At 46.6% G+C, this 21,731-nt stretch overlaps 7 protein-coding genes across 7 annotated transcripts; 4 read left to right on the forward strand and 3 right to left on the reverse strand.

Annotated features, from left to right (window-relative positions):
- Window positions 1-109: 109 nt before the first annotated feature.
- Window positions 110-2,348, reverse strand: AFUA_1G04062 (TFIIB-type zinc finger domain-containing protein). Its single transcript, XM_077803811.1, has 8 exons — window positions 2,208-2,348; window positions 2,031-2,121; window positions 1,865-1,974; window positions 1,544-1,791; window positions 1,376-1,481; window positions 1,185-1,323; window positions 740-1,126; window positions 110-682 (listed from the first exon to the last, which is right to left on the reverse strand). Exons 1-8 carry the CDS (start codon window positions 2,310-2,312, stop codon window positions 231-233), a joined length of 1,638 nt encoding a protein of 545 aa, XP_077659982.1. The 5' UTR covers window positions 2,313-2,348; the 3' UTR covers window positions 110-230.
- A 238-nt stretch (window positions 2,349-2,586) lies between these two features.
- Window positions 2,587-3,833, reverse strand: AFUA_1G04070 (Eukaryotic translation initiation factor eIF-5A). Its single transcript, XM_745063.2, has 4 exons — window positions 3,641-3,833; window positions 3,197-3,460; window positions 3,000-3,132; window positions 2,587-2,939 (listed from the first exon to the last, which is right to left on the reverse strand). Exons 1-4 carry the CDS (start codon window positions 3,650-3,652, stop codon window positions 2,875-2,877), a joined length of 474 nt encoding a protein of 157 aa, XP_750156.2. The 5' UTR covers window positions 3,653-3,833; the 3' UTR covers window positions 2,587-2,874.
- A 45-nt stretch (window positions 3,834-3,878) lies between these two features.
- On the forward strand, window positions 3,879-6,655 carry AFUA_1G04080 (putative GARP complex subunit (Sac2)). Its single transcript, XM_745064.3, has 5 exons — window positions 3,879-5,129; window positions 5,185-5,479; window positions 5,535-6,319; window positions 6,373-6,408; window positions 6,455-6,655. Exons 1-5 carry the CDS (start codon window positions 4,251-4,253, stop codon window positions 6,494-6,496), a joined length of 2,037 nt encoding a protein of 678 aa, XP_750157.2. The 5' UTR covers window positions 3,879-4,250; the 3' UTR covers window positions 6,497-6,655.
- Window positions 6,656-6,698: 43 nt separating this feature from the next.
- On the forward strand, window positions 6,699-8,420 carry AFUA_1G04090 (NAD(P)/FAD-dependent oxidoreductase). Its single transcript, XM_745065.3, has 3 exons — window positions 6,699-6,996; window positions 7,055-7,180; window positions 7,242-8,420. The coding sequence occupies exons 1-3, from the start codon at window positions 6,901-6,903 to the stop codon at window positions 8,229-8,231; spliced, it is 1,212 nt and encodes a 403-aa protein (XP_750158.2). The 5' UTR covers window positions 6,699-6,900; the 3' UTR covers window positions 8,232-8,420.
- A 519-nt stretch (window positions 8,421-8,939) lies between these two features.
- On the forward strand, window positions 8,940-9,554 carry AFUA_1G04100 (uncharacterized protein; the record flags this gene model as incomplete). The annotated part of the gene is made up of 1 exon (XM_745066.1): window positions 8,940-9,554. One exon carries the CDS (start codon window positions 8,940-8,942, stop codon window positions 9,552-9,554), a length of 615 nt encoding a protein of 204 aa, XP_750159.1.
- Window positions 9,555-10,001: 447 nt separating this feature from the next.
- On the reverse strand, window positions 10,002-14,258 carry AFUA_1G04110 (FTFMHR domain-containing protein; the record flags this gene model as incomplete). The annotated part of the gene is made up of 7 exons (XM_077803812.1): window positions 12,848-14,258; window positions 12,736-12,790; window positions 11,562-12,651; window positions 11,384-11,506; window positions 11,283-11,333; window positions 11,099-11,223; window positions 10,002-11,043 (listed from the first exon to the last, which is right to left on the reverse strand). Exons 1-7 carry the CDS (start codon window positions 12,921-12,923, stop codon window positions 10,002-10,004), a joined length of 2,562 nt encoding a protein of 853 aa, XP_077659983.1. The 5' UTR covers window positions 12,924-14,258.
- A 720-nt stretch (window positions 14,259-14,978) lies between these two features.
- On the forward strand, window positions 14,979-16,969 carry AFUA_1G04120 (3-oxoacid CoA-transferase). Its single transcript, XM_745068.2, has 4 exons — window positions 14,979-15,470; window positions 15,534-15,728; window positions 15,779-16,165; window positions 16,218-16,969. Exons 1-4 carry the CDS (start codon window positions 15,206-15,208, stop codon window positions 16,883-16,885), a joined length of 1,515 nt encoding a protein of 504 aa, XP_750161.1. The 5' UTR covers window positions 14,979-15,205; the 3' UTR covers window positions 16,886-16,969.
- Window positions 16,970-21,731: the final 4,762 nt, after the last annotated feature.

The following is a 21,731-nucleotide window of genomic DNA, read 5'->3' on the forward strand; positions in this document are numbered from 1 at the left end:
TTTCCCGTTTCGGATTATCTCCGCATTTCCATACATCGAACATCTAATTGCATACCCGGAACCTCTCTACGTTGCTGGATGCTCATCGAATGTTCAGACAGACAGAAATTTGTCGTAGTTTGACTCCATGACATTCTTTTTTTGGGAAAATACTTCCTATTTCGGCTAAGTTCCTGAGGGTCGAATGAGCGTAATTTTTAACTGGGAAATGCTATCTACCATATCTTGAGTTAGGACTCGTCGCTCAAACCAGACATATCCTCATCCTCCATGGCTTCCAAATCTTCTGTGCCCGCTTCATCAGTCACGTCCATTTCCGTAGGATCTCCATGGTGCTCAATCCTCCTCTTATCGTCCAACCACCGAGAGATTTTGGTCTCAGTCTGAGACACAGCTCTAACGAGTGTAGACAAAGACACACCTGCTACTTTAGCAGCGATCTCGTAAAAGGACCTTGCCATCTCTGGCAGTTCGGACTCGGTTCGGTAACGTGGATACGATGTCCCCGGGCGAGCCACGTTGGCCTTAGGATCAGAAATAGCTTTTCTTGGTCTCAGTTGGCTAGTGACTGTTTCCAGCATTGCATGCATAGCTTCATCATCCCCTTCTGTGGGGTCGCTAACAGTCTGGCCGTCCGAGCCCATCGGACCAACCGGGAAGAACTCTGCTAACGGGTTCGACACTTCAGGGGATCAGCGTTCGTCAAACCTCGTAGGACGGAGTTGCAAGGTCACTTTACCTCTGCTGTGATCGAGCCAACTAGTCTCATACCAGTCCATGTATTCATCTAATTGGGCCGGAGTCATGTCGAAGACGTCTTTCTCAGTGACGAGTATCTCATTCCCCTTTCCGATCCTGCCCCCAGCCGTTTCTCGTCTGTCGAAGTGCCTTTGAACTTGTCCCCAAAGCTTCCAGTCAAGCACCTGTGCGCTGGGTTCCCGTGTGGATACGGGATACCTCTTGATGTCGTCAAATGGAAAGAATAACTTTGTAGAAATGACAATAAGCGTGATAAGCTGCACTTCAGGCAAGTGAAGTGGCCGACTTCTACCGGGGACGGTCGTTGGAAACTCAAATCTGAAGCCCACGAGACTTTGTAGCCTTTTAACAGCGGGATATACATCGACTGCATGCGGGTTAGAAAATTGCGAAATAAGGAAATATCAATCATGAACAGTTCGCACCTGGGAGCGCGAGACGTTTGATATAGCGATATAACACGGCCGGTGTGTTCAATGACGGGAATTGAACACCAAACTTATGGTGATACAAGAGCGATAGCTCCAGGGTCGCTTTGTGAAGATGCTCAGCCTTTATTAATCTCTATCCGAGGGTCAGTACTGACACGGTCGGCATCATGAAGATAGAGGCTTACAGTAGTCTCCAAAAGAGCGATGTACTCCTGGGGTAATTTATCCCTCATCTCCCGTGGGATTAATCTCAGGATCCTGATGAAAGGAAAATCTTCTCGCATAAGCATCCTGGAAAAGAGTCTCAGTCAAACGTTCATTCCCGTTCTCATGAACTGTAAAAGAAGATTTACCGATGAAATTCTCCAATGGTGACTGGGAGCCTCATCAGCAGGCAGCCCAAATAACACAGCCCGATTGTGTCAATTAGTCTGGGCCATTGAGCCGCTCTCCCACTGAGTTTGAATGCTCCCTCGGGCTCATCAAGCGTCGTGGCAGGCTGGGAACTAAAGAGTTCTGGTTCTCTATCATCTTCAGCAGGGTCGCGAAGTCGCTCCGACAGGCTTTCCAAACGAAGAGCCCAAAGATCTCGGACCACGACCTGAAACAACCAGTTAGAGACTATTATCAAGCATGATGGCTGGGTGAAGCATAGCATAGGTAGTTTCACTTACCTCAAGCTCCGCTGGAAAACCTCGACCTTGAACCAAGGCGTGGCATTGTTTCCACAGAATCAATTGATAAACCTGCAAAAAAAGCGTGTATGCTTGTCGACCACGATACGCTGTCACACCATTAATAGAGGTACAATCTTCTCAGAGATGATTATCGGATGCTCACTCTTATGGCCCTTTTCAGCCACAGCCTTCTTTACACGACTAGTCTTGCCCTGAGTGCCGAAATCCTCGGGATCTTCCTCCACTTGTAAACCCTGCAGAAAAAAATGAAACCATCAGAACTTAGAAAGCTTTCGCGTGATGGGTTGAAGAAGGCGGGGTTGGGCTGATTTGGCCGTACCTCCTGCTGATGACCCCGCCTGCAAAACCAGAGACCGTTGTCTAGATAATATCGAGTCTCACGGCACCCGTCCTGCCCACAGACCCCTCGGGTGGTGTACTCCATCCAGGGCGGCTGTGTTCATTCTTGAATGGTCTGGTGGGTTGGAAGAGTAAGAGGGAGAGATTCTCAGGGCGTGGTTCGGTCCATCGGTGCTTATACCAGAAAAGATTTTCTGATACCTCATGTCTTGGTCAACTGGTAAGAACAGGTTTATTTGGACAACCCAGAATTATCTGAGAAATTTTCTGATTAAGAATGTTCGCCCTAGAACTCTCAGATACAAAGGACAGTACTTGAAACCCGTAAAGGAGAAATTACAGAGCTACGCGTATGACAATCGCTGTCCTAATTAGGCTTGTAAATTTTTTGATCGTCAAACTATCGTAAGAGCAGGACCGCTTCCTGGCAGAGGGCACTTGATGCTGTCAACTTTAAGCAATTCCTTTCGCTGGTGCAGCGTACATCCAAGGCTATATTGGCGGACATAAGTCGAGCAACAGACATGCCGTAAATCGCCCAAAACGTCGCATCATCCATGAACTAAAGGACATACACATAAAACAGGAGACCCTTGGAGACACAATGGCCGACGGAGCAAGAAGAGGTCCATAAGTGTCGGGATCATTTATTTGGGAGCCTCCTTGACATCCATGCAGGCCTGCTCGCCCATGGCAGTGAGGATGGTGACGTCTAGGGTAGTCCGTGTTAGTATATCAATTCACGTCCCAAGGCGCAATGCTGGGTACTTACTGCAGTCCTTGCCCTCCTCATTGAACATCTTCTGGATTCTCTCACCAACCTCACCCTCGGGGAGCTTGACGTCGTCCTTGGTGTTACCGGCCTCGTCCATGAGGGAGAGGAAACCGTCGTCGGTGACATCAAGCTGCGAAGCATATCAGTGAGACATCTGGAGGTGAGATTGACATGGCTTTGGCAGGTCGACTTACGAGCTGGTATTCACGACGGGTGACGTTGGGAACGTCCATGTTGTGGGTGGAGGGAGAAAGATCTTCCAGCTTCTTGCCGGTGAAGATATCGAGGGCAACGATGTGAACCTTGGCGTGACCGTGCTTGCCAGTCTTGGAGGTAGACATATCAACGATCTTGCAGGGACGACCCTTGATGACAACGTGACCGTTCTTTCTCAGAGCGGAGCACTGCATGGGGTAGGTCGCAGACGCACCAGCGTCGGCGGACTCGAAGGTCTCATGCTGAAAAGAACAAATGTCAGTTGATAGTGCCCAGCCTGAATAAGATGACAGTTGAAGACAGTTGTAGCTTGGTCGCTCGATGGTTGAGGTATGAAGCAGAAGAGGGGACATGTGCATGGATGCGGGGCAGCCTGAGAGTAGAAACGCAGCAAAGTACACAGTGAATCAACCAAGTCATACCTCGTCAGCCATGGTGAAAGTGTATAAGGGTGATTGAGAATGGAGGATTAATGAGAGTAGAACAGGACGAAACCTGATTTGTTTTTCTTTTAAGATAGAGGGGGGATAGGAGAGAAGGAAGGGAAGAGGAAAAAGTTTCTTCGAGAGGGTTTAGAGGAGACGGTGGAGGAACGGGCGAAAAGAAATCGACAAATCGCCTGCGAAAAAAATGGCAGTTTTGTTGTGGCGGGGGTTTCTTGTGTCGCTAGTCCCTAAAGCGGTTTGGCCTCAGACACGCTGCACTTGTGGTCTCTGGTCGCAGCCGTAGCATCTCGACCTGCCCATAAACAGCTGGTGATAGGAAGCCTGATAACAAAGGGTGGAGTATGTTGTGCATGACAGTCCTCTAATTCTGGCGAGACGGCTGAGATATGCCTCTATGTCTACAAGCTGTCTTTCTTGAATAGCCTGAGTTGCTGGGAATATCACAAAATCAATTGCATTGCATGCCACCAGTGTGGAGAGCTTGCCAGGCATAGATCTATAAACTCCACAGACAACCTTTGCTCGACTTCAATGAGGGCTGTGAGCTTCTCAATATCCGCACGCTCTTCTGTGCCTGCTTCCCAAGATGTGGCTTGATCGCATATCAGGTCACTCCACCCCCTCCTGTGTCCCTCTCGATAGTCGCAGCAATTCACCTGCACCCCGAAGATCTTCTTCCCTCCTCTCGCCTGCTCCACCGAACAACCGTCCAAGTCCGAACCGGCAAGGCTCCTCGTTATCCGTTCTGCTGACACCAAGTGACTCAACCACCTCTCTGCCGGCAACCGCACGCGGAGTCAATGGTTCGGTTCTCAAACAAGGCGCTGCAAGGTCCCGTCCTTCTGATGTAGCTGATCCGCTCGAGGTGCTGAAGGACATTATTGGAAAGCAGAAGGCTGACGTAGAGACAAATGAGTGTCTGAAGGCGTCAGCCCCGGAAGCAAAGCCATTACACTTGGTTGAGACCATAGACTTCGGAGACCTTAGCCTTGAGGAGTTCGTATCTCAGGTAGGCGAGCCACGGAGAGCTACCTCTGCCGATGTTAGTGCACAAACGCTCCAGCAATTTGAGAAGGAAAGAGATAAGTACCAGGAACTACATGCTGCCATCACAAGCTGTGATGATGTCTCAAAATCTGTTGAGGTGTATCTGAATGACTTCCAAAGTGAACTTGGTGCTGTTTCGGCTGAGATAGAGACTCTCCAGACTCGGTCTGTACAGTTGAATGCGATGCTGGAAAACCGGCGCAAAGTAGAGCAACTTCTTGGACCTGCTGTTGAGGAAATCAGTATCTCGCCGAGAGCTGTTCGAATGATTGCCGAGGGACCCATTGACGAGAATTGGGTCAAGGCCCTGAATGAGATCGAAGCACGTATGACGAGTATAGAAGCCAAGGTTTCTGGTAGCAGTAGCACAAAGGCAATTGAAGATGTGCGACCGCTTCTGAATGATATCAAGAACAAAGTCAGTATCATTTCTATTGGCCCAAACTTTGAGTCCGTGCTGACGAGAGTGGCAGGCAGTGGAAAGGATCCGGGACTACCTAGTGTCCCAGATCAGAGCATTGCGTTCTCCGAACATCAATGCTCAAATCATCCAGCAGCAGCGCTTGGTCAAGTTTAAGGACCTGTACAGTTACATCTCGCGAGCTCATCCTCAGCTTACGGGAGAGATTACGCAGGCATACATTAACACTATGCGCTGGTACTATCTCTCTCATTTCAGTCGCTATCTGCAGGCCCTTGAAAAGATCAAAGTCTATCCGAGTGATCGGAACGATATACTTGGAGGAGACCCTTCCGCGCCGAAGACAGGTTCGTCATTCTTGTCCAGTTGCTCTTCTCTGCAGTCAAGGCTTATGTTTCATAGGGCATATCATCTCCTCGGGTCGCTCTGGGTCCGCTGCGCATGACCCGTTTTCGCTGGGGAGACGTATTGACATACTTCGGACTAGTAACCACATGGCGTTGTCAGCATATCTCGCTGAAGAGGACAATGCGTTCCATGGAATCGAAGTCCCTTTCAGAAACTTTAACCTGGCTTTGGTGGACAATATATCGGCTGAATATTCTTTCATGACAGAGATGTTTTCCACTTTGTCCTTTCACCAGATTTCTCGGAAGGCCGTCGAGATATTCGAACCTGTTTTCGCTCTGGGGCAAGGTCTCACAAAGCAATTGATCGAGAACTCGACAGACTCATTGGGGGTGTTGATCTGTGTACGACTGAACCAGCAAGCGGCATTCGAACTGCAGCGGCGGAAAGTGCCTGTTGCCGATTCCTACATCAACGGAATCAACATGCAGCTTTGGCCCCGATTCCAAGTTATCATGGACCTTCACCGGGAGTCCCTGAAACGAGTGGCGTCCAACACCGGTCGGAGTGCTGTTTCTGCCCTGTCATTAGCTGGAGGCGATGACTTGACCCAATCTTCAGCACCTCACTTTCTCACACAGCGGTTTGGTCAACTCCTGCACGGGATATTAGTGCTGAGCAGCGATGCTGGGGATGACGAACCTGTTGCGAACAGTCTGAAGCGATTGGTCGCCGAATTTGATGGCTTGTTGACCAAACTTAGTCGCAGCGGGGGTGACGCAAAGAGAAGGGAGAAATTTCTGTTCAATAATTATTCTTTGGTGTTGACCATCATCAGTGTAAGCCGAATCATCCACTCCGGAATGTGTCTGATCTCTGACAGGGAGCACAGGATACCCATGGCAAATTAGCAACCGAACAGAAACAGGTATGCAGCTTCCCAGCATGGATTTGGATTACGCTGACTCCTATAGCACCTGGACGAAATGCTCAAGAACGTTGGAAAACGAGGCTAGCTGTTGCTGAGTGTGAATTACGCATGGTTATATAGTGTGGGTTGTACGATATCCTCATAGCGAAACAGCATATTGTACATGCATAATTCTATAAGACCTGACCGTTGACCAGCAACTACACATTGATGGCATACATGCCATGAATGCCTGTTAAGCGACAACATAGAGCGTAGCTAATAAGTAAGTCATCGTAGAGTGTACTTAGAGTTTCCCTGTAACTCCAGGAGGGCCGCGGGAGCAGTGGTGTGTTATCGCGGCCTTATCGGCCATCGGCCTCAATCCCGATTCCACTTCGGTTATTGCGTCCCAGGCCATCATTTAGCTCTCAATTTCCTGAAAGTCGGAAAATATTGCCTCTGCACATACCTTGAAACCAGAATCACGGTTTCGCTACAGCCACAGCGATGGCTACCCGCGCTTGCATCGCTCTATCGCGGCCATTCTTCGCACGACGCAACTTCTCAAGCACACGGGCGTCCAGCGCAGACGTCACACATGCAGTAAGTCCCTCCCTAGGACTTGCATACAGCTCAGTGACAAATACTCATTGATGACAAGGTGATTGGAGCTGGCGTTGTCGGTCTTGCGATCGCACGCCAATTGGCCTTGAGACAGGGTACCTCGACTATTCTCTTGGAGCGGCATGATGCAGTGGGGACTGAGACGAGCAGTCGCAATTCCGAGGTGATTTGAATTCTTGTCGTATTTCTACGCATATGGCCTAACGCGATCGTTGAATTGTCAGGTAATCCATGCGGGGATCTACTACGGGACCGACTCCCTCAAAGCCAAACTCTGCATCCGCGGCAAACAGATGATGTACGACCTCTGCGCAAAACGAGGCATCCCCCACCGCAACACGAAGAAATGGATCGTCGCGCAGAACGAAGAGCAATGGGCTGCCGCGCTGGGCACACACAAGCTCGCGCAGACCCTCGGCGTACCCACCCGGCTCGTCGGCCACGAGGAGGCCCAGCGGCGGGAACCGGAGGTGCAAGCTCTCGCCGGGATCGTGGAGAGCGACACGACGGGCATCGTTGACAGCCACGCGCTCATGACATACCTGCAGGGCGACTTCGAGGACCGCGGCGGGGACTGCGCGTTCCTGACGAACGTGACGGGGATCGAGGCGCTGGATGGTGGCCGGGCCGGGTACAGAATCACGGCTGTGTCGGCGGACGGGGCCGAGACCTCCATCACGGCGGAGACGCTCATCAACAGCGCAGGAAACGGGGCTTGCGCGATCAACAACATGGTCCTGCCGCGGGAGCGGCACCGCACCCCGTTCTACGCCAAGGGCACGTACTTCTCGTACTCGGCTTCGTTTCCCAGGACTTCCGTACTGGTTTATCCGGCTACGCTGCCGGGCCATGGGGGGCTGGGGACGCATTTGACGCTGGACCTGGGGGGTCGGATCCGCTTCGGACCGGACGTCGAGTGGGTGGATGATCCGACGGATCTGAAGCCCAGTCCCGCGAGGCTGCAGCAGGCCTTGCCGGAGATCAAGGCGTACCTGCCGCGTGTTGCCCCGGAAGCCATCAGCCTGGATTACTGCGGCATCCGGCCGAAGCTGGGCCGCGGCGGCGCCGTCAACACGGGCAAGGGGTTCCAGGATTTTGTTATTCAGGAGGAGGAGGGATTTCCGGGCTTCATCAACCTGCTAGGGATCGAGAGTCCGGGGTTGACGAGCTCGCTCGCCATTGCGGAGATGGTCGAGGGGCTTCTCTATAGGTGAAGAGTGTGGTTCGAAACTGGTGTTTTTTTTTAGCGTTGATTGGTACTATACCCGTTGCACATATTACTTTTAGATACATATGGTACGATGGATAGATATACAGTTACTTTAGACTCATACACTACTGCAGACCGTATGAAGATACGGACTGTCCAAGACTTATCGTATCAAACACTCGCTCAATGCTGGAGAATACATTTCCACCTCTCATATCGTCATCAGCGCGCATATAAACAAATCTCTCGCCATAAACCAAGCATCAAGCCTACCCCCCGTCGTGGCCCCATCCCTGGTTCCTGACGTCAAGGATGTGGACCGGACCAGGGTGGAGATAGTTATTCCTTAGGGTAGGTAAAATGGCTCACTGTAAAGATTAACTTTAATCTTGATTCATCGGTCGATCTGTACGACTTGGATTATCGATCATCCGGTGCAATGGGATCTCACCATTGATAGGGTTACATCATGGATAACGTGTCGCTCAGTCTAAAGGGATATATTCCTCATGTGGGAGATTGCCACGGGGTTCGCGTTTCAAATATTCCATGTTGGCGGTTGTATATCTAGGTAAAATTTTTTGTGCAGGCATCTCTACATCTGTCGATCGTTTAGTAGTGTCAGTGTAAAACGCTGACTTGATTCATTTCGTTTCATTTCATTAGCTTGCCCGTGGCATCTACTCTCTCTTCTCTGATTGAGTAATGCGGAATGGCTGAAGTGCACGGTCGTCGAGACCTCAGGGTCCAGAAGAAGACACAATCGCATTCACATTCCCAAGCCTCAACTTCCACTCCTTCACACCATCGACGCCAAATGGCCAACGTGCACGCCGGCTCTCACAAATTCAATCGCTGCTGGGACTGGATCGTCGTCGGCGGCAACTGCCACTACGCCAAAAACCGGTCCACCTTCACCTCCTACCGCCGTTCACCAGGGAAGATCGGCCGGTCGCGAGTCCTGGGCATTGGCACGGTCAAGCTACAGGTCCAGCGTGGCCCTCATGATCCCCGGCCGAACAAACTTGTCCTGGACGATGTGTGGCATATGCCTGATGCGCGGTGCAACGGACTGAGTGTCTCCAAGTATACCGAGACCAATCAACCATTGTCGGTTGAGTCCAAGGGCGCGCATGTTGAGGCGAAGAGTGATAGGGACGGGGAGGCATTGTGGTTCGGACATCCCTATTGTGGGTGTTCAAGGGTGGTGTTGACCGGTGATCCAAAGGGAGATTCGTATCTCCGTGATGGGCAAATGCACACGCTGAGCGTCATTGCCTCACCAGAGGAGCTGAACAAGCTGCGGAGTCGCGTTCGGCAATGGTGATGGGCTTGTTTCGCCCTCGTAGGGCCCTGTAAATAACGAAATAGTATAGGCGTACAGATGCCGTCCAATCGCTGGGATCATGAATTCAAAAAAGGCTTCCTCATACATCATCTCAGAGGTCATTAATCACGAAGAAGCGATTCGTATCAATGGTCATCAAAGCATAACCATAACATATGACTTCAATAAATCTTGAAGTTAACAAAGGCGCTGTCATTAACCAAAGCTGGTGAATAAGGGGCAGCAACGCAAGTCGTCCAGCGTCTGGAGGCGGACAGAACCGTGGAGTCATGTCGAGGACAAATGTCACATAAAGCCGACGAATAAAACTCGTAAGAACCTAGCATCAAAGATGCAGGCATAGCCGGAGTGATCTATAACTATATTGTTCCCCAATCAGACATGCAGAGTCAATTATTAGCCCTTGAAATCGGGGTCCATAAGACCTTATTCAATATCCATGAGGACATCACTCATTATGTGAAGGACGTGAGAGAACTTTCGGACGCTCCATTTCCCAGAGTCCTTCAGGAGCCCCGCGTAGTCGAGTAGTATGCGCCGCGCAGATTGATAGCCTCCTTGCACTGGTATTCCGCGAAGGTACAGTGTACCGCCATTACGAATGAAATTGACTGCTGAATTGTCCGACGCGGTGAATGCATGGTTACCGCGAGGTTCCATAAAGCTGGTGAAACCCTCTCGCCCGACTTGCTGCCAGTCAACGTCGTCCAGGAGTTCCACGGAAATGCATCCGGCAGTGGTCTCTGGCGGACGTGGTGCCATGAATGTATACAACCCCAGCACAAGCGCCGCAGTGAAGAGTGCGAGCATCGAGTGGAACATGGTATGATCTGATGCTTTGCGGTTGATCATGGCTTTGTATATTTGGGCTGCGTGGAGACACGACCTTCGGGCCGCTGGTGTCTGAGACCATATGGCGATATCATCGAGGGCTTTCCGGGCTGGCAGAGGACCTGACCGACCCGCAGCCAGTTCGAATATCTGGATGTCCGCAGTGAGTGTCATGCACATATTGTGCCACATGACCACAGCATTCGGATTAAGTCGCTCCAGGGCTTCCCTGTATTTATCAGCTATTTGCAGCTGCAGTGTTGGCAGACATCTTGCACGGCCGTCCATAGCGTAGGTATGGCATGGCGCGAACGGGTAATTTGCTCGGTTGGATAATAGACGGTGATAAGCCTCACAGAGCCGGAGTTGAACCATTGCCAACACCCCGTGCATGCACAGACCGTCGACTGAGTTATCCAGCGCAGGAAGGTCGACATTTTCTGATGGAGCAACCACGGTCGGCATCAAGATTCGCTTGCCCATGCTAATAAGCTGCATCCAATGCATGGCAGTTTTCGCGTCGAAGATTGCTCCGTCACACGGTAAAATAAACTGTATTGCATCTGGCACGATGATGGGGCTCGTTGACAAGAAGGATGAGTACCAGGAGTCGAGTAGCAGAAGTCCAATGATAAGTCTGCGCAGTCAGTCAGCAGGAGCCGGGCTTTTCTATCCACAGTCGATATACGCGCCTCTTCACAGACTCCACTTTACTCCATGCTTTCCACCTTGCATTGACATCGGGAATTGCCTCATAGAGACTCATGTCGAGAATTTGTCCTTCTGTTGCAGCGAATAACCCATGTCTTTGCGCAATCTGATAGCTGTTAGCATTTATCGCTTCCACATAATGAGACAGATGAGGATTAGGCCTACAGTCATAAGGTTGATATACAGCATTTGGCTTTTAGCAATGTGCTCCTTTTCCTGCGGCCAAATCAGCACGATTCAGCTGGCCCAGGGGCGGGAGCTCTTACCCCAGTCATTGCAGCCAAATTGAGGAAAAGAAAAGCCGCGGCAAAGGTAGACACCGTACCAACAGGGTTCTCACTTCCTGCTGCGCATTTGGCCAATTCGTCGGTGATTCTGTCAAGGACCAACTAGCAAACACAGGAACTCAGCAACATCGCTTGACAATCAGACAACTGGACTCACGTCGAAATTCTTGGAGACAAACGATGTTGTTCCTTTCGTACCCAGAATGATCATACCAATCATACACATGACGTAGAGCACTGGTGAGCGAGTCCTCTTTGCAGAGAATGTAGGGATATGGACGAACGGTACTAGCGGCTGGAAATTGCGAAGGTACAAGTCGAGTGCCATGTCCAGGATTTCAGCTGGAGGAAAGGCTTGTGGAGAGCCAAAAGGTGCCTCAGACATGCGTGGAGCGTTTGAAGCATCATTTGACGTGCTGCGTCGAGCCTGGCCAAAGGTGGCCAGAAGATTCTGCCTGCACTCCTCGTCTAATCCATACCTCGAATCCCCTAATAGTCCAGACGGACCGTTGAAGGGTTGCCCCGAATACACTCCAAGGATATTGTCCAGGGAGCATGAGGCTACATCCCGCCACAAGGTGTTCATCAAGCGGCCGGTGTTATTCGTTGGGGTGAGCCAGTACCGCTGTACTTTGGCAAATCTCTCACTGGGAATGTTGCTCGGAGATTGGATGCTCGGATTCTCAACCGGATGACCATTCTGCCGCGCTCTAGGCGACGCTGGTGCCTGATCATCCACAAGACTCACACTGGCGTCGCGCATGAGGTCTATCGGACTAGGATTTGAGGTGGTGTCGGCCCGGGGTTCCAGCCAAAATTGGAGGATGTCATTTGGCACTGGGACGAATACGGGCGCTCTGAACGGGGACGGTTCGGCTGCGCTGACATCACCCCACCCGAGGTAGGCCTGCTGGTGATCCATCACCATGGGATTGAGCTGGGTTTGAGTCCGAGCCTGGTGAGCAGATATGTCCGCCAGGCAATCAAGAGAGGATGACGGTAGCCTGTCCGGTGTTGTAAGGGAGATTTCGCGCGGTATAAACTGCACGGTCTGTGCCTGCTGTGCGTCTACCGGGTTGGTGCTCGGGTTGATGCTCGGGATGAACTGGCCGTTGCCGTTGACATGAGAGTGCTGTTGGTCATACGCATGAGTAGTTGAAGTATGATGCTGGTCAGTCTTCACTACCCCGTTGGTGGCGCTTGACGACGCGGCATTATGACCTTTTGCATGGCGACTCAACACATCACTGTAGTGCAATCATTAGCACCGTCACTTTCCTGAGCAGGTACTGCCGTATATCAAGCGCAGATTCGACACGTTCATGACCCACCTTCGAGAGAATCGTTTATGGCAGATGTTACATTCGTAAGGCTTTTCCTTGGTGTCTGTACACAGAGCCATTAGAATAGATTGATTGTCTCAATTCTGATAAATCTACTAACGAGACCGTTCGTGACGCTTGAAATGCTCCGTCTTCTTGAATCGACGGTCACAGATGTTACACTTCTTCAAAACCATGATGGTTCTCGCGGGGAAGGTGGCGGCCGCGAGGGGGATAAATAAGGATGGACTTGAGGGCCTAAGAGTAAAGCTACATTATCAAAAACTGATGGAAGGTGGGAGATTGCAGACGGATGGAAGCAGGAAACTCTCCGAGTGCAACCAACATCCCCGAAGTTTAAGGATCCTTCAGGTGCCTTAAGATCCTTAGGTAATGGCTGACGGGTGAGGGGGATTGCTCTGTGATTTGTTGCATTGTCCCGGTTCTGCCTCAACTTATGACCAATCCGGTTAGTTGGTGTTGCTGTTTTATGTCCACTGATGGTCTAGCTGCAGTATTCTCAGTTCTGGCTTTTGCGCATTCCTCTCTCAGTCAAGGACGATCTTCATCTTGCGATCAAACTATTTTTTTTTCTCTTTTTCCCACACGGATGATTGATGTGATGCGTTGTTGCTATTCTTCCATGTCGTAGAACACCCGAATGCGAAAGCGAAATCATCTCATTGGCGCTGATTCCTGCCCCATGGGGTATTTGGTCTGATGCCTTACAATCGATTTAGAACTTACAATCATGGCGTAGCTTCGGGAGCATAACAATTATGCTTCTTATGTGTCGTTATGATTTGTGGTGAGGCGCGAGTGGGGTTGCTTGGTGAACAGCAGTCGTGGAGACTTCAGTTCCTGTACATCGACCGTCTTCGTGTTGGTTATCAGCCATCTTCTTTTGGCGCACAGGACGAGTATCCAGCATTCATGAAAGCTGAATTGGATAACGGAATTATCAGATTTCTAGCTTCGCCGCAAATTCATCAACCTGGTCGGTTTAGCAGAGCTTCCGGTAATTCAGAGGAGGCGGGAAAGGCGTTCTCCATGCAGGGTAATATGACTTCATCAGGCCTAACAAAGGTGACGACAGTGCTACCATCAGCGACCCAACATGATTATGGCGAATGTGAACTATCAAGTTCTCGAACGCGTAGAAACCTGCGATGGAGAGCCCAAGGACCTTGGAGTGAAACTGCCCATGCTGGGGAACCAGCCGCACTGATAGATGTGTGAGTAGCCTGCTGCCGTCTCTCTTACCTGCGTGGGAACAATGTCTCTTTTAAAGTCTCGCGAAGGAAAGGACCAAACGAACTAGAGCGATATACATGTGCCAGTTATATCGTACTATACTCTGTATACGAATGTGGGGCTACATCAGCGCAGTTGCCGAAGCTTACCCCACGATGAGATTGATGTGTGGAGGGTCTGATACAGGTTGCTCGGCTGCTATCGATGGACATCTAGACAGTCGGTTGATCAAACTGATACGGAGTAAGTCAGAATTTATAACTACGGTGGAGTCTCGAAAGGACTGGCCATCTGTGAATATTCCAAGTTCTCCATACTCATGGGTGATTCGATGGATGCTTGGCATACAGCTAATAAAGAAGAATCCTGATTATAAGCGATTACATTTTCATCTTTTTTATCTCAAGAAGAAGATAAATTTCTCTTCAGACTTAAAGATCGTTGGCATCTTCTTTGTGCTGAGTTCCTTCCTCTTGCTTATGGAAAGCAGTAGTTCGACTGCAGCTTGGGAGCCTCAGGCCAGCAAGGTGCCCAGCCGAGATGTGAGGGTCTTCTGCCGATGCGGGTCCCGAGTCGGAAGGGAACTTGCAGACATTACAGGATCATTACCGATCCCACTTGGATCTTTCGTAGGTAGAGCAGGCAAAAGAAGTCTTTTATCTGACAACAAACAGAAAGGATTCCCTGCTTTGACTTCATTTGTATCTACGGGAATTTAAGAAGAGATAATCATCCCTTCAGAGCCCCAGTTGAAGACACCGTCGCTCCCGCAGATGGGATGAAGCCTTTCCCACAGATGGAGAGCACTCCCATTGATACCTGTAAATTCCCGTTTCCCGCTGTACGCAGTCGGTAGGATCGGGGGTGAGGCCGGCTTCGGAAGGCGGCAAAACAGTACTAACTGTTAGTATTCTAGTACTGACAAGGCGGATAATCGCTTTGTCGGTAGATTTGGCGTCATCTGCTAGCCGATGCTTTACTCCCTCTCTACGTCTCTTCTCCAATGGAAGCTCCATAATCCTCAGGTAATCAGTTACTATGCCTACTTACGGAACATACCGAGCAGCTTCCCCAGCTGCCCCCCCAGAGCCGGCGGCGTTTCTTTTTCGTTGTCGGCTTCTGTTCTTCCCCGTCTCTTCTCTTATTTCTCATCCCTCTCTTCCTTAAAGTTCTATCCTTTCCTCAGTTTGACTCATTTGAATGAGCAACTGATCCAGGTCCGACCATGTCGCGACCTCTCCCAGCGGTGTTCCGCCCCATCTTGGGGCGGCGGAATTTCTCAGTCTCCGCCAACAAGAGAGCCATCAATAAAGTATGCGCGTCTGCTCAGGAAGCCATCAAGGACATGAAGGGTTCGTCTACTGTGCTGTGCGGTGGGTTTGGTTTCTCCGGTGTCGCCAATACCCTGATCAATGCTGTGCGTGATCGTCCCGATATCAAGGATCTGACTGTCGTCTCCAACAATGCTGGAATGCCTGGTGCTGGTTTGGGTATGTTATCTGCCATCAGGTGAAGCAATTGGCTAGGGAAATGATGGCGCTGACATCTTTCAGGCCAACTCCTCGAGTCTGGTCAGATTACCAAAATGATTGCTTCGTTCATCGGTGAAAACAAGGTCTTTGAAAAGATGTACCTGAACGGCGACCTCGCTCTGGAACTTACCCCTCAAGGCACTATTGCTGAGAAGTGTGCGGCTGGTGCAGCTGGTATCCCCGCTTTCTACACCCCCGCAGCTTATGGAACCATTGGTAGGTTAGATCGGGATTTACGGCTTCAAATTCGCAGCTGACGATAGCAGTCCAAACGGGTGAACTGCCCGTCCGTTACAACAAAGATGGCACCGTCAAGGAATACTCGAAACCCAAGGAAGTCCGGCAATTCAACGGCAAGAACTACCTTCTGGAAGAATCCATTTTCGGCGACTACGCTTTGATCCGTGTCCACAAGGCCGACAAACTCGGTAACTGCCAGTTCCGCAAGGCCATGAACAACTTCAACGAGGCCATGGCTAAGAACGCCAAGTACACCATCGTCGAGGCCGACCACATTGTCGAGGTTGGCGAGTTGTCTCCCGAGGAAATCCATCTGCAAGGCATCTACGTCAACAAGGTTATTCAGAGCACGGAAAAGACCATGATCGAAAAGCTCACCTTCGCCAAGGATCCCAGCGAGATGCTCCAGGCTGGTATGCAGGCTTCTAGCATTCTGATACTATAGCTCCGTGCTAACTGCTCCAGGATCTGGTGAGGCTACCGCTCGCCGCGAACGCATCGTCAAGCGCGCCGCCAAGGAACTCAAGGACGGCATGTACGTCAACCTCGGTATCGGTATCCCCCTGATCACCCCCGCCTACCTCCCCGAAGGCGTCGAAGTTGTCCTTCAGGCCGAGAATGGGATCCTCGGTCTGGGTCCCTACCCCAAGCCCGGCGAGGAGGATCCCGACCTGATCAACCCGGGCAAGGAAACCGTCACCCTGAGCTCCGGCGCCTCCGTCTTCGGCTCCCACGAGAGTTTCGGTATGATCCGCGCTGGCCGCATCGATCTCACCATGCTCGGTGCCCTGCAGGTTAGCCAGTACGGTGATCTGGCGAACTTTATGCTCCCTGGTAAGGTCAAGGGTGTCGGCGGCGCCATGGACCTCGTCGCCAATCCCGAGAAGACCAAGGTGGTTGTCACCATGGAACACACCGATAAGAAGGGCAACCCTAAGATCTTGCCCGAGTGCACCTTCCCCCTCACCGGTCCTCGCTGTGTCTGGAAGATCATCACCGACCTGGCGGTCTTTGATGTCAGCCCAACCGAAGGTCTGACCCTAGCCGAGACCGCCGAGGGCGTGACCGTCGACGAGATCCGCAGCAAGACTGCCGCTCCGTTCAAGGTCGCTGAGAACCTGGGAACGTTTTAAATGATGCATGCACGATTTCATTACTTGTAATTTAGAACTTACATCTGTAGAGTTGAATGTCAGGATACCGGTCTCGATCTAGTGCATGTGTAGTATGACCAGCTGTCAAAAGATAACGGTGCATGAAGGTATATAGACTGGTACTGTGGAGATCTCTCCTATAAACTAAAAAAGGTGTCCGGACCATGGACTCCTTCCATCCCTACGAGATCTCCAACTTTTGCCTGAAGAGAACTAACTGGACCCCGTCCTAGATGGTGTATGCAGGGCCATCAATAGCCTCGACAATAGCATACTATTCGGATTTACGAAGCGAGGATTTCGATTTGGGCCGCCGTAACAAGACCACTGACCATATACCGCCATCGTCTGTGCCTTGGCATCATCGCGATACACCAAGTATGATCTGGTATCTCCCTAGTGACAGTGTCTATGAAGAACCGGTTCCACCCAACTGTCGGCCTTTCTGATTACTGATCCGGATTCCAGAATACTCACAACACTGCGTATCTGTAGTCCACGCCTTCCCTATCCTCGCCTCTTCACTTCTTGCTCTTCTTCTTGAAAGGCCATTGGCGCATGGAAATGAAAGACCTGTAATGCCAACCAGAGCCGGTTTTTTATTTATTCATTTTTTTATGGCTCAAATAAGAAGATAGGAAGCTATCCGTGACAGTTTTCATTACGTTTGGGGACGCCGCCAAACAGCAAGTTAGACCGAAGACCCTTGATGCTGTCATGTACGGAGTAGGTAGCAAGAACAACTTGCATCAAGGATATTAGTGTACTGATGTTAATGTTCTCTTATTGTTTGTCATGCGGTTGCTCAATGCCTATTAGCAGGCATCTTCCTTGTCGCCCAAACCTGGATGAATGACAGGCATGTCAAATACGCAAGATGATGATAAGTAAATATTCATTGATATCATTCAACAGAAAGATGGAGAAGAAGGAAATAACCCCAGACTGATGCCATCATCACAGCGCAAAGTGAAATTGGCTGCTCCTCAACACCATCATGAGGGATTGAGGGATGTGTGGAAAACAACACGGGCCAAATGACCGAGTGACCTGGTGCCAAGCATTGTATGTTGTGAGTGAGAATAGTATGAGTGACTTGATTCTGACTATCTTCGCTAGCTAAGAGAGAGAAATGAAGATATTTACGTGAGCCATCGAGGCGAGATGTCTAGGCACTAAGCCTATTCAGGAAATGTAGGCGAGAGAGTGGTATTCACATATGTCTTTGTGCATTCTCCCGTAGTTGATCTGATTGGGCCGCATTGAACAGTTTGCCCAACTGCTCAGTACTAATGCTTATACTGATGGATTTGATGGAAATGCCTGAAACACTGTATTGTTTATTATAGATAGATGATAGGTAGGATATATATACTAGCTATAGAACTACTACTAAGAACTTCTCCCTGTGCCTTAGTAAGCTATATTTATAGTATTTACATCCTATTCTATGACAGTTACCCCCCTATCTCTAATTTTTAAGTTTATTATTAGATAAGAAAATTTATTTAATTAAATTAGATGTCTGTGATTAATTAGATCCCTTTAATATAGGTATATAGAATAGTATAGTATCTCTAAGATTAGGGATAGGGATAGTAGTAGTAGTAACCTGTATTATAGTATTAATAATATACTCTTACCTAGTAATTATCTACTATAATACCTCTAACTTTATCTTAAGTTCCCTAATCTATTACTTTAATATAATAACTTCCTTAACTTTTACCTGTATAGCCTGTTTATATTTTTACTTAATCTTTATTATCTCTTCTCTATATAAGGAGTTGCTATTATATATTATCTCTTAGAGATAAAGTACCTCTAATTTAGTATACTCTAGCTAATTAGAAGGCATTAGGGGTAGTTAAGTTTAGGTATTATAGAATTTAGGGTAATTAAATTACTATAGCCTAACCCTCTAGTTCTTAATATTAGATGCTAATAACTTTTCTAGTAAGATAAGTTCCTCTTTTATAGTATGTTTAAAGATAATAGTAAAGTAAGGCTTATATATCTTTCTATTCTAGTTCTAGTAGTATAAGTAATATTTTCTTACCTTTAGTAGTTGTTAGGTAAGTAGAAGAATATTATTATTAGAAAGAATCTTTAGATCTAGTTTATCATCTGTAGGCTCTGTTATCTTTATTAAACTTTACTATCTTTCTTCTACTTTAATAGTTACCTTAGTATAGATAAGATTAATACTAGATTCTTAGCCTGCGGTGCTAGAGAGAAGTATTCTTAGGTTATTAAATTAAATATCTATCTCTATAGCTAAAGGGGGAATGCAGAGCTAATTATACTAAGTAATAAGCTATCTAAACTAAATCTAAAATCTTTTATTTAAGTTTAATTTATGATATTCCGCTGCAAGGGATTCTAATCTTTTAATCTTTTATTCTATATTCTCTTAAATATCTATACTAAAGGGCTTAGGGGTCTATAGGAGTTCTGTAAATATAGTTCTATCTAAAGTTATCTCTATACTATATTTTAAGGCTACCTCTAACTTTTCCTTTCCCTTTAAAGTAGCCATTTATCCCTGTGTTAATAATAAAATAATAACTAATTACTAGGAAATAAGGAATAAATAGAGTAGGTTAATAATACTTAATATATAATACTTTAAGATAAATCTTAATAGTATAGAAGTTTAGAGATAAGGTAAGAGTAATTAAGCTATAGGTGCACTGTAAGTTAGGGGGTGATAATCTTAGAAATTTATAAATAATAGTAAAAGATTTCTATTTACTAGTAAATACTAGGCTAGGGTTAAATAGGGTATTAATCTACCTATAGATTAATAATTCTACCCTTCTATATTAAGGTCTCTTCTAGTTTAATAGGTATAGCTTCTAGTAGATTCTGTTACTCCCTAGCTTCCTTTATTAAATATTTAGCTTCTTATTATCTATCTAGGAGTTATTACTATAGCTCTTTTACTTCTTTTATAGCATTACTAGATCTGGTAATAAAGTATTTATAATAGTTAATATAATAGTATTTTACTTAGAGCTTTATAATAAGATTTTCTAGAACTATTAAGTACTTATAATATATAAGCTTCTTTAATAGAAAGGGCCCTCTCTAGTATAGATCTAACTTCCTACCCTTATCTTTCTTAAGTATAGTATCCTATAATAGAACTAGATCTCCTTTAGTAAGGTGTGTTAATATAAGTAGTAGAAGCATTACCCTTAACTTAGTTATTAAATCTTAGGCTTCTTATATATATACTACCTTACTTTTAATTACTAACTATAAATTTATCTCTATCCTAACTTCTATTCCTTCTAGATTAATAAGGTCCTCTATCCTTAGTATACCTACATGCCTTAGAGAGAATCTAAATAGAATCTTAGCTAGGGAAAATCTATGGTCCTTAATATAGTATATATTAATTACCTTAATTACTAATAGTAAATTACTATTCTAATCTAGGAGTTATAAGGAATCTAGAGAGCTAATTATCCTTAATTAGCCTATAATTATATAGACTATCTATTCTATAAAACTAACAGACTATAGGGCTGTGATAGGGGTGGTTATATACTTAACCCTATTATTTTTTAAATAGGTAGTAAATCCTTCTCTAGTAAAGTACCTTTTATTATTTATATAGAGGTATTATAGTAATCTAAAATATTTTCCTATATTATATTTAAGGAAATAGACTAATACTTATATAGTGGCTGTAGTTATAGTGTGTGTAAATATATATTTTAAAAAATAATCTACTCCTACTAAAATGTACCTAGCTCCTATCTAGGATGTTAGTATAATTAGTTTAATATAGTCTATAGTAAATAATTATAACAGCTCTAGGGAGATTACTATCCTAGGGTCTCCCTTTAGAGATTTAAGACTAACTACTTAATATTATAGATAACTCCTATAGTACTCTACTAAGGTCTAGTAATAGTATAGCTAGTAGTATTAACTAATTACTTACCCTAGGGAAATCCTTACTATAAAATATCTATATATATTATAAAGTAGATATAAGACTCCTTAGAGCTAAGATTATAGTATATATTACAACTATTTCCTATTAGCTTTATAATATACTAAGAGATATTCTCCCTTAATATTAATTAGGCTGAATTACTTGTTAATCCTTTCTTTTAGAAGTTCTTTAACTATCTACTTATACTAGGTATCCTATAGATATAGTAGGTATAATTCTTTATAGGTTTCCTTAGGAGTTATACTAGGCTATAGTTAATAATCTTCTATATTTATAAATAAAAGTAATAGGAAGCCATCCTCTTTAGTTCCTAGGGTAGTTAATTTCTAGTAAGGAATCTAGGATAGTCTATTAACTACTACTTAAAGCTTTCCTAGTATATAAATATAGTTAACTTAGTATTCCTATAGTTAGTAATACTATTAAGCTAATTAATCTATTATTTCTAAATACTCTCTTATAATAGACTTAACTGCAGTATAATTAATATAAATAATAACTAGATAAGGTAATCCTAATATAAGCTATCTTATTTCCTTTAAACCCCTAAAGACTGCTAGTACTTCCTTTTCTATTATAGTATAATAGGTTTTAGGGTCTAAAAGTATAAAGGATAGATATATTACTAAGACTTTATATAGATGAGTTTTTTATAATAATTTAGTTCTAACTAGATATTTTATTATCTAGAAGAGTACTCTACCTAGGCTCTTATTAGAAGTATTAGTGCTAAGGTAATATTATAACTTAAGATCTTCTCTAGAGAGCTTCACCTCTAGAAGATATCTCTTTAATATCTAGAACACTTTCTATTATTCCTTACCCTATTTAAATAACTTAAGTTACTTAGTCTTA

This window comes from Aspergillus fumigatus, chromosome 1 (genome assembly GCF_000002655.1).
Source record: "Aspergillus fumigatus Af293 chromosome 1, whole genome shotgun sequence".
Classification (NCBI taxonomy): domain Eukaryota; kingdom Fungi; phylum Ascomycota; class Eurotiomycetes; order Eurotiales; family Aspergillaceae; genus Aspergillus; species Aspergillus fumigatus.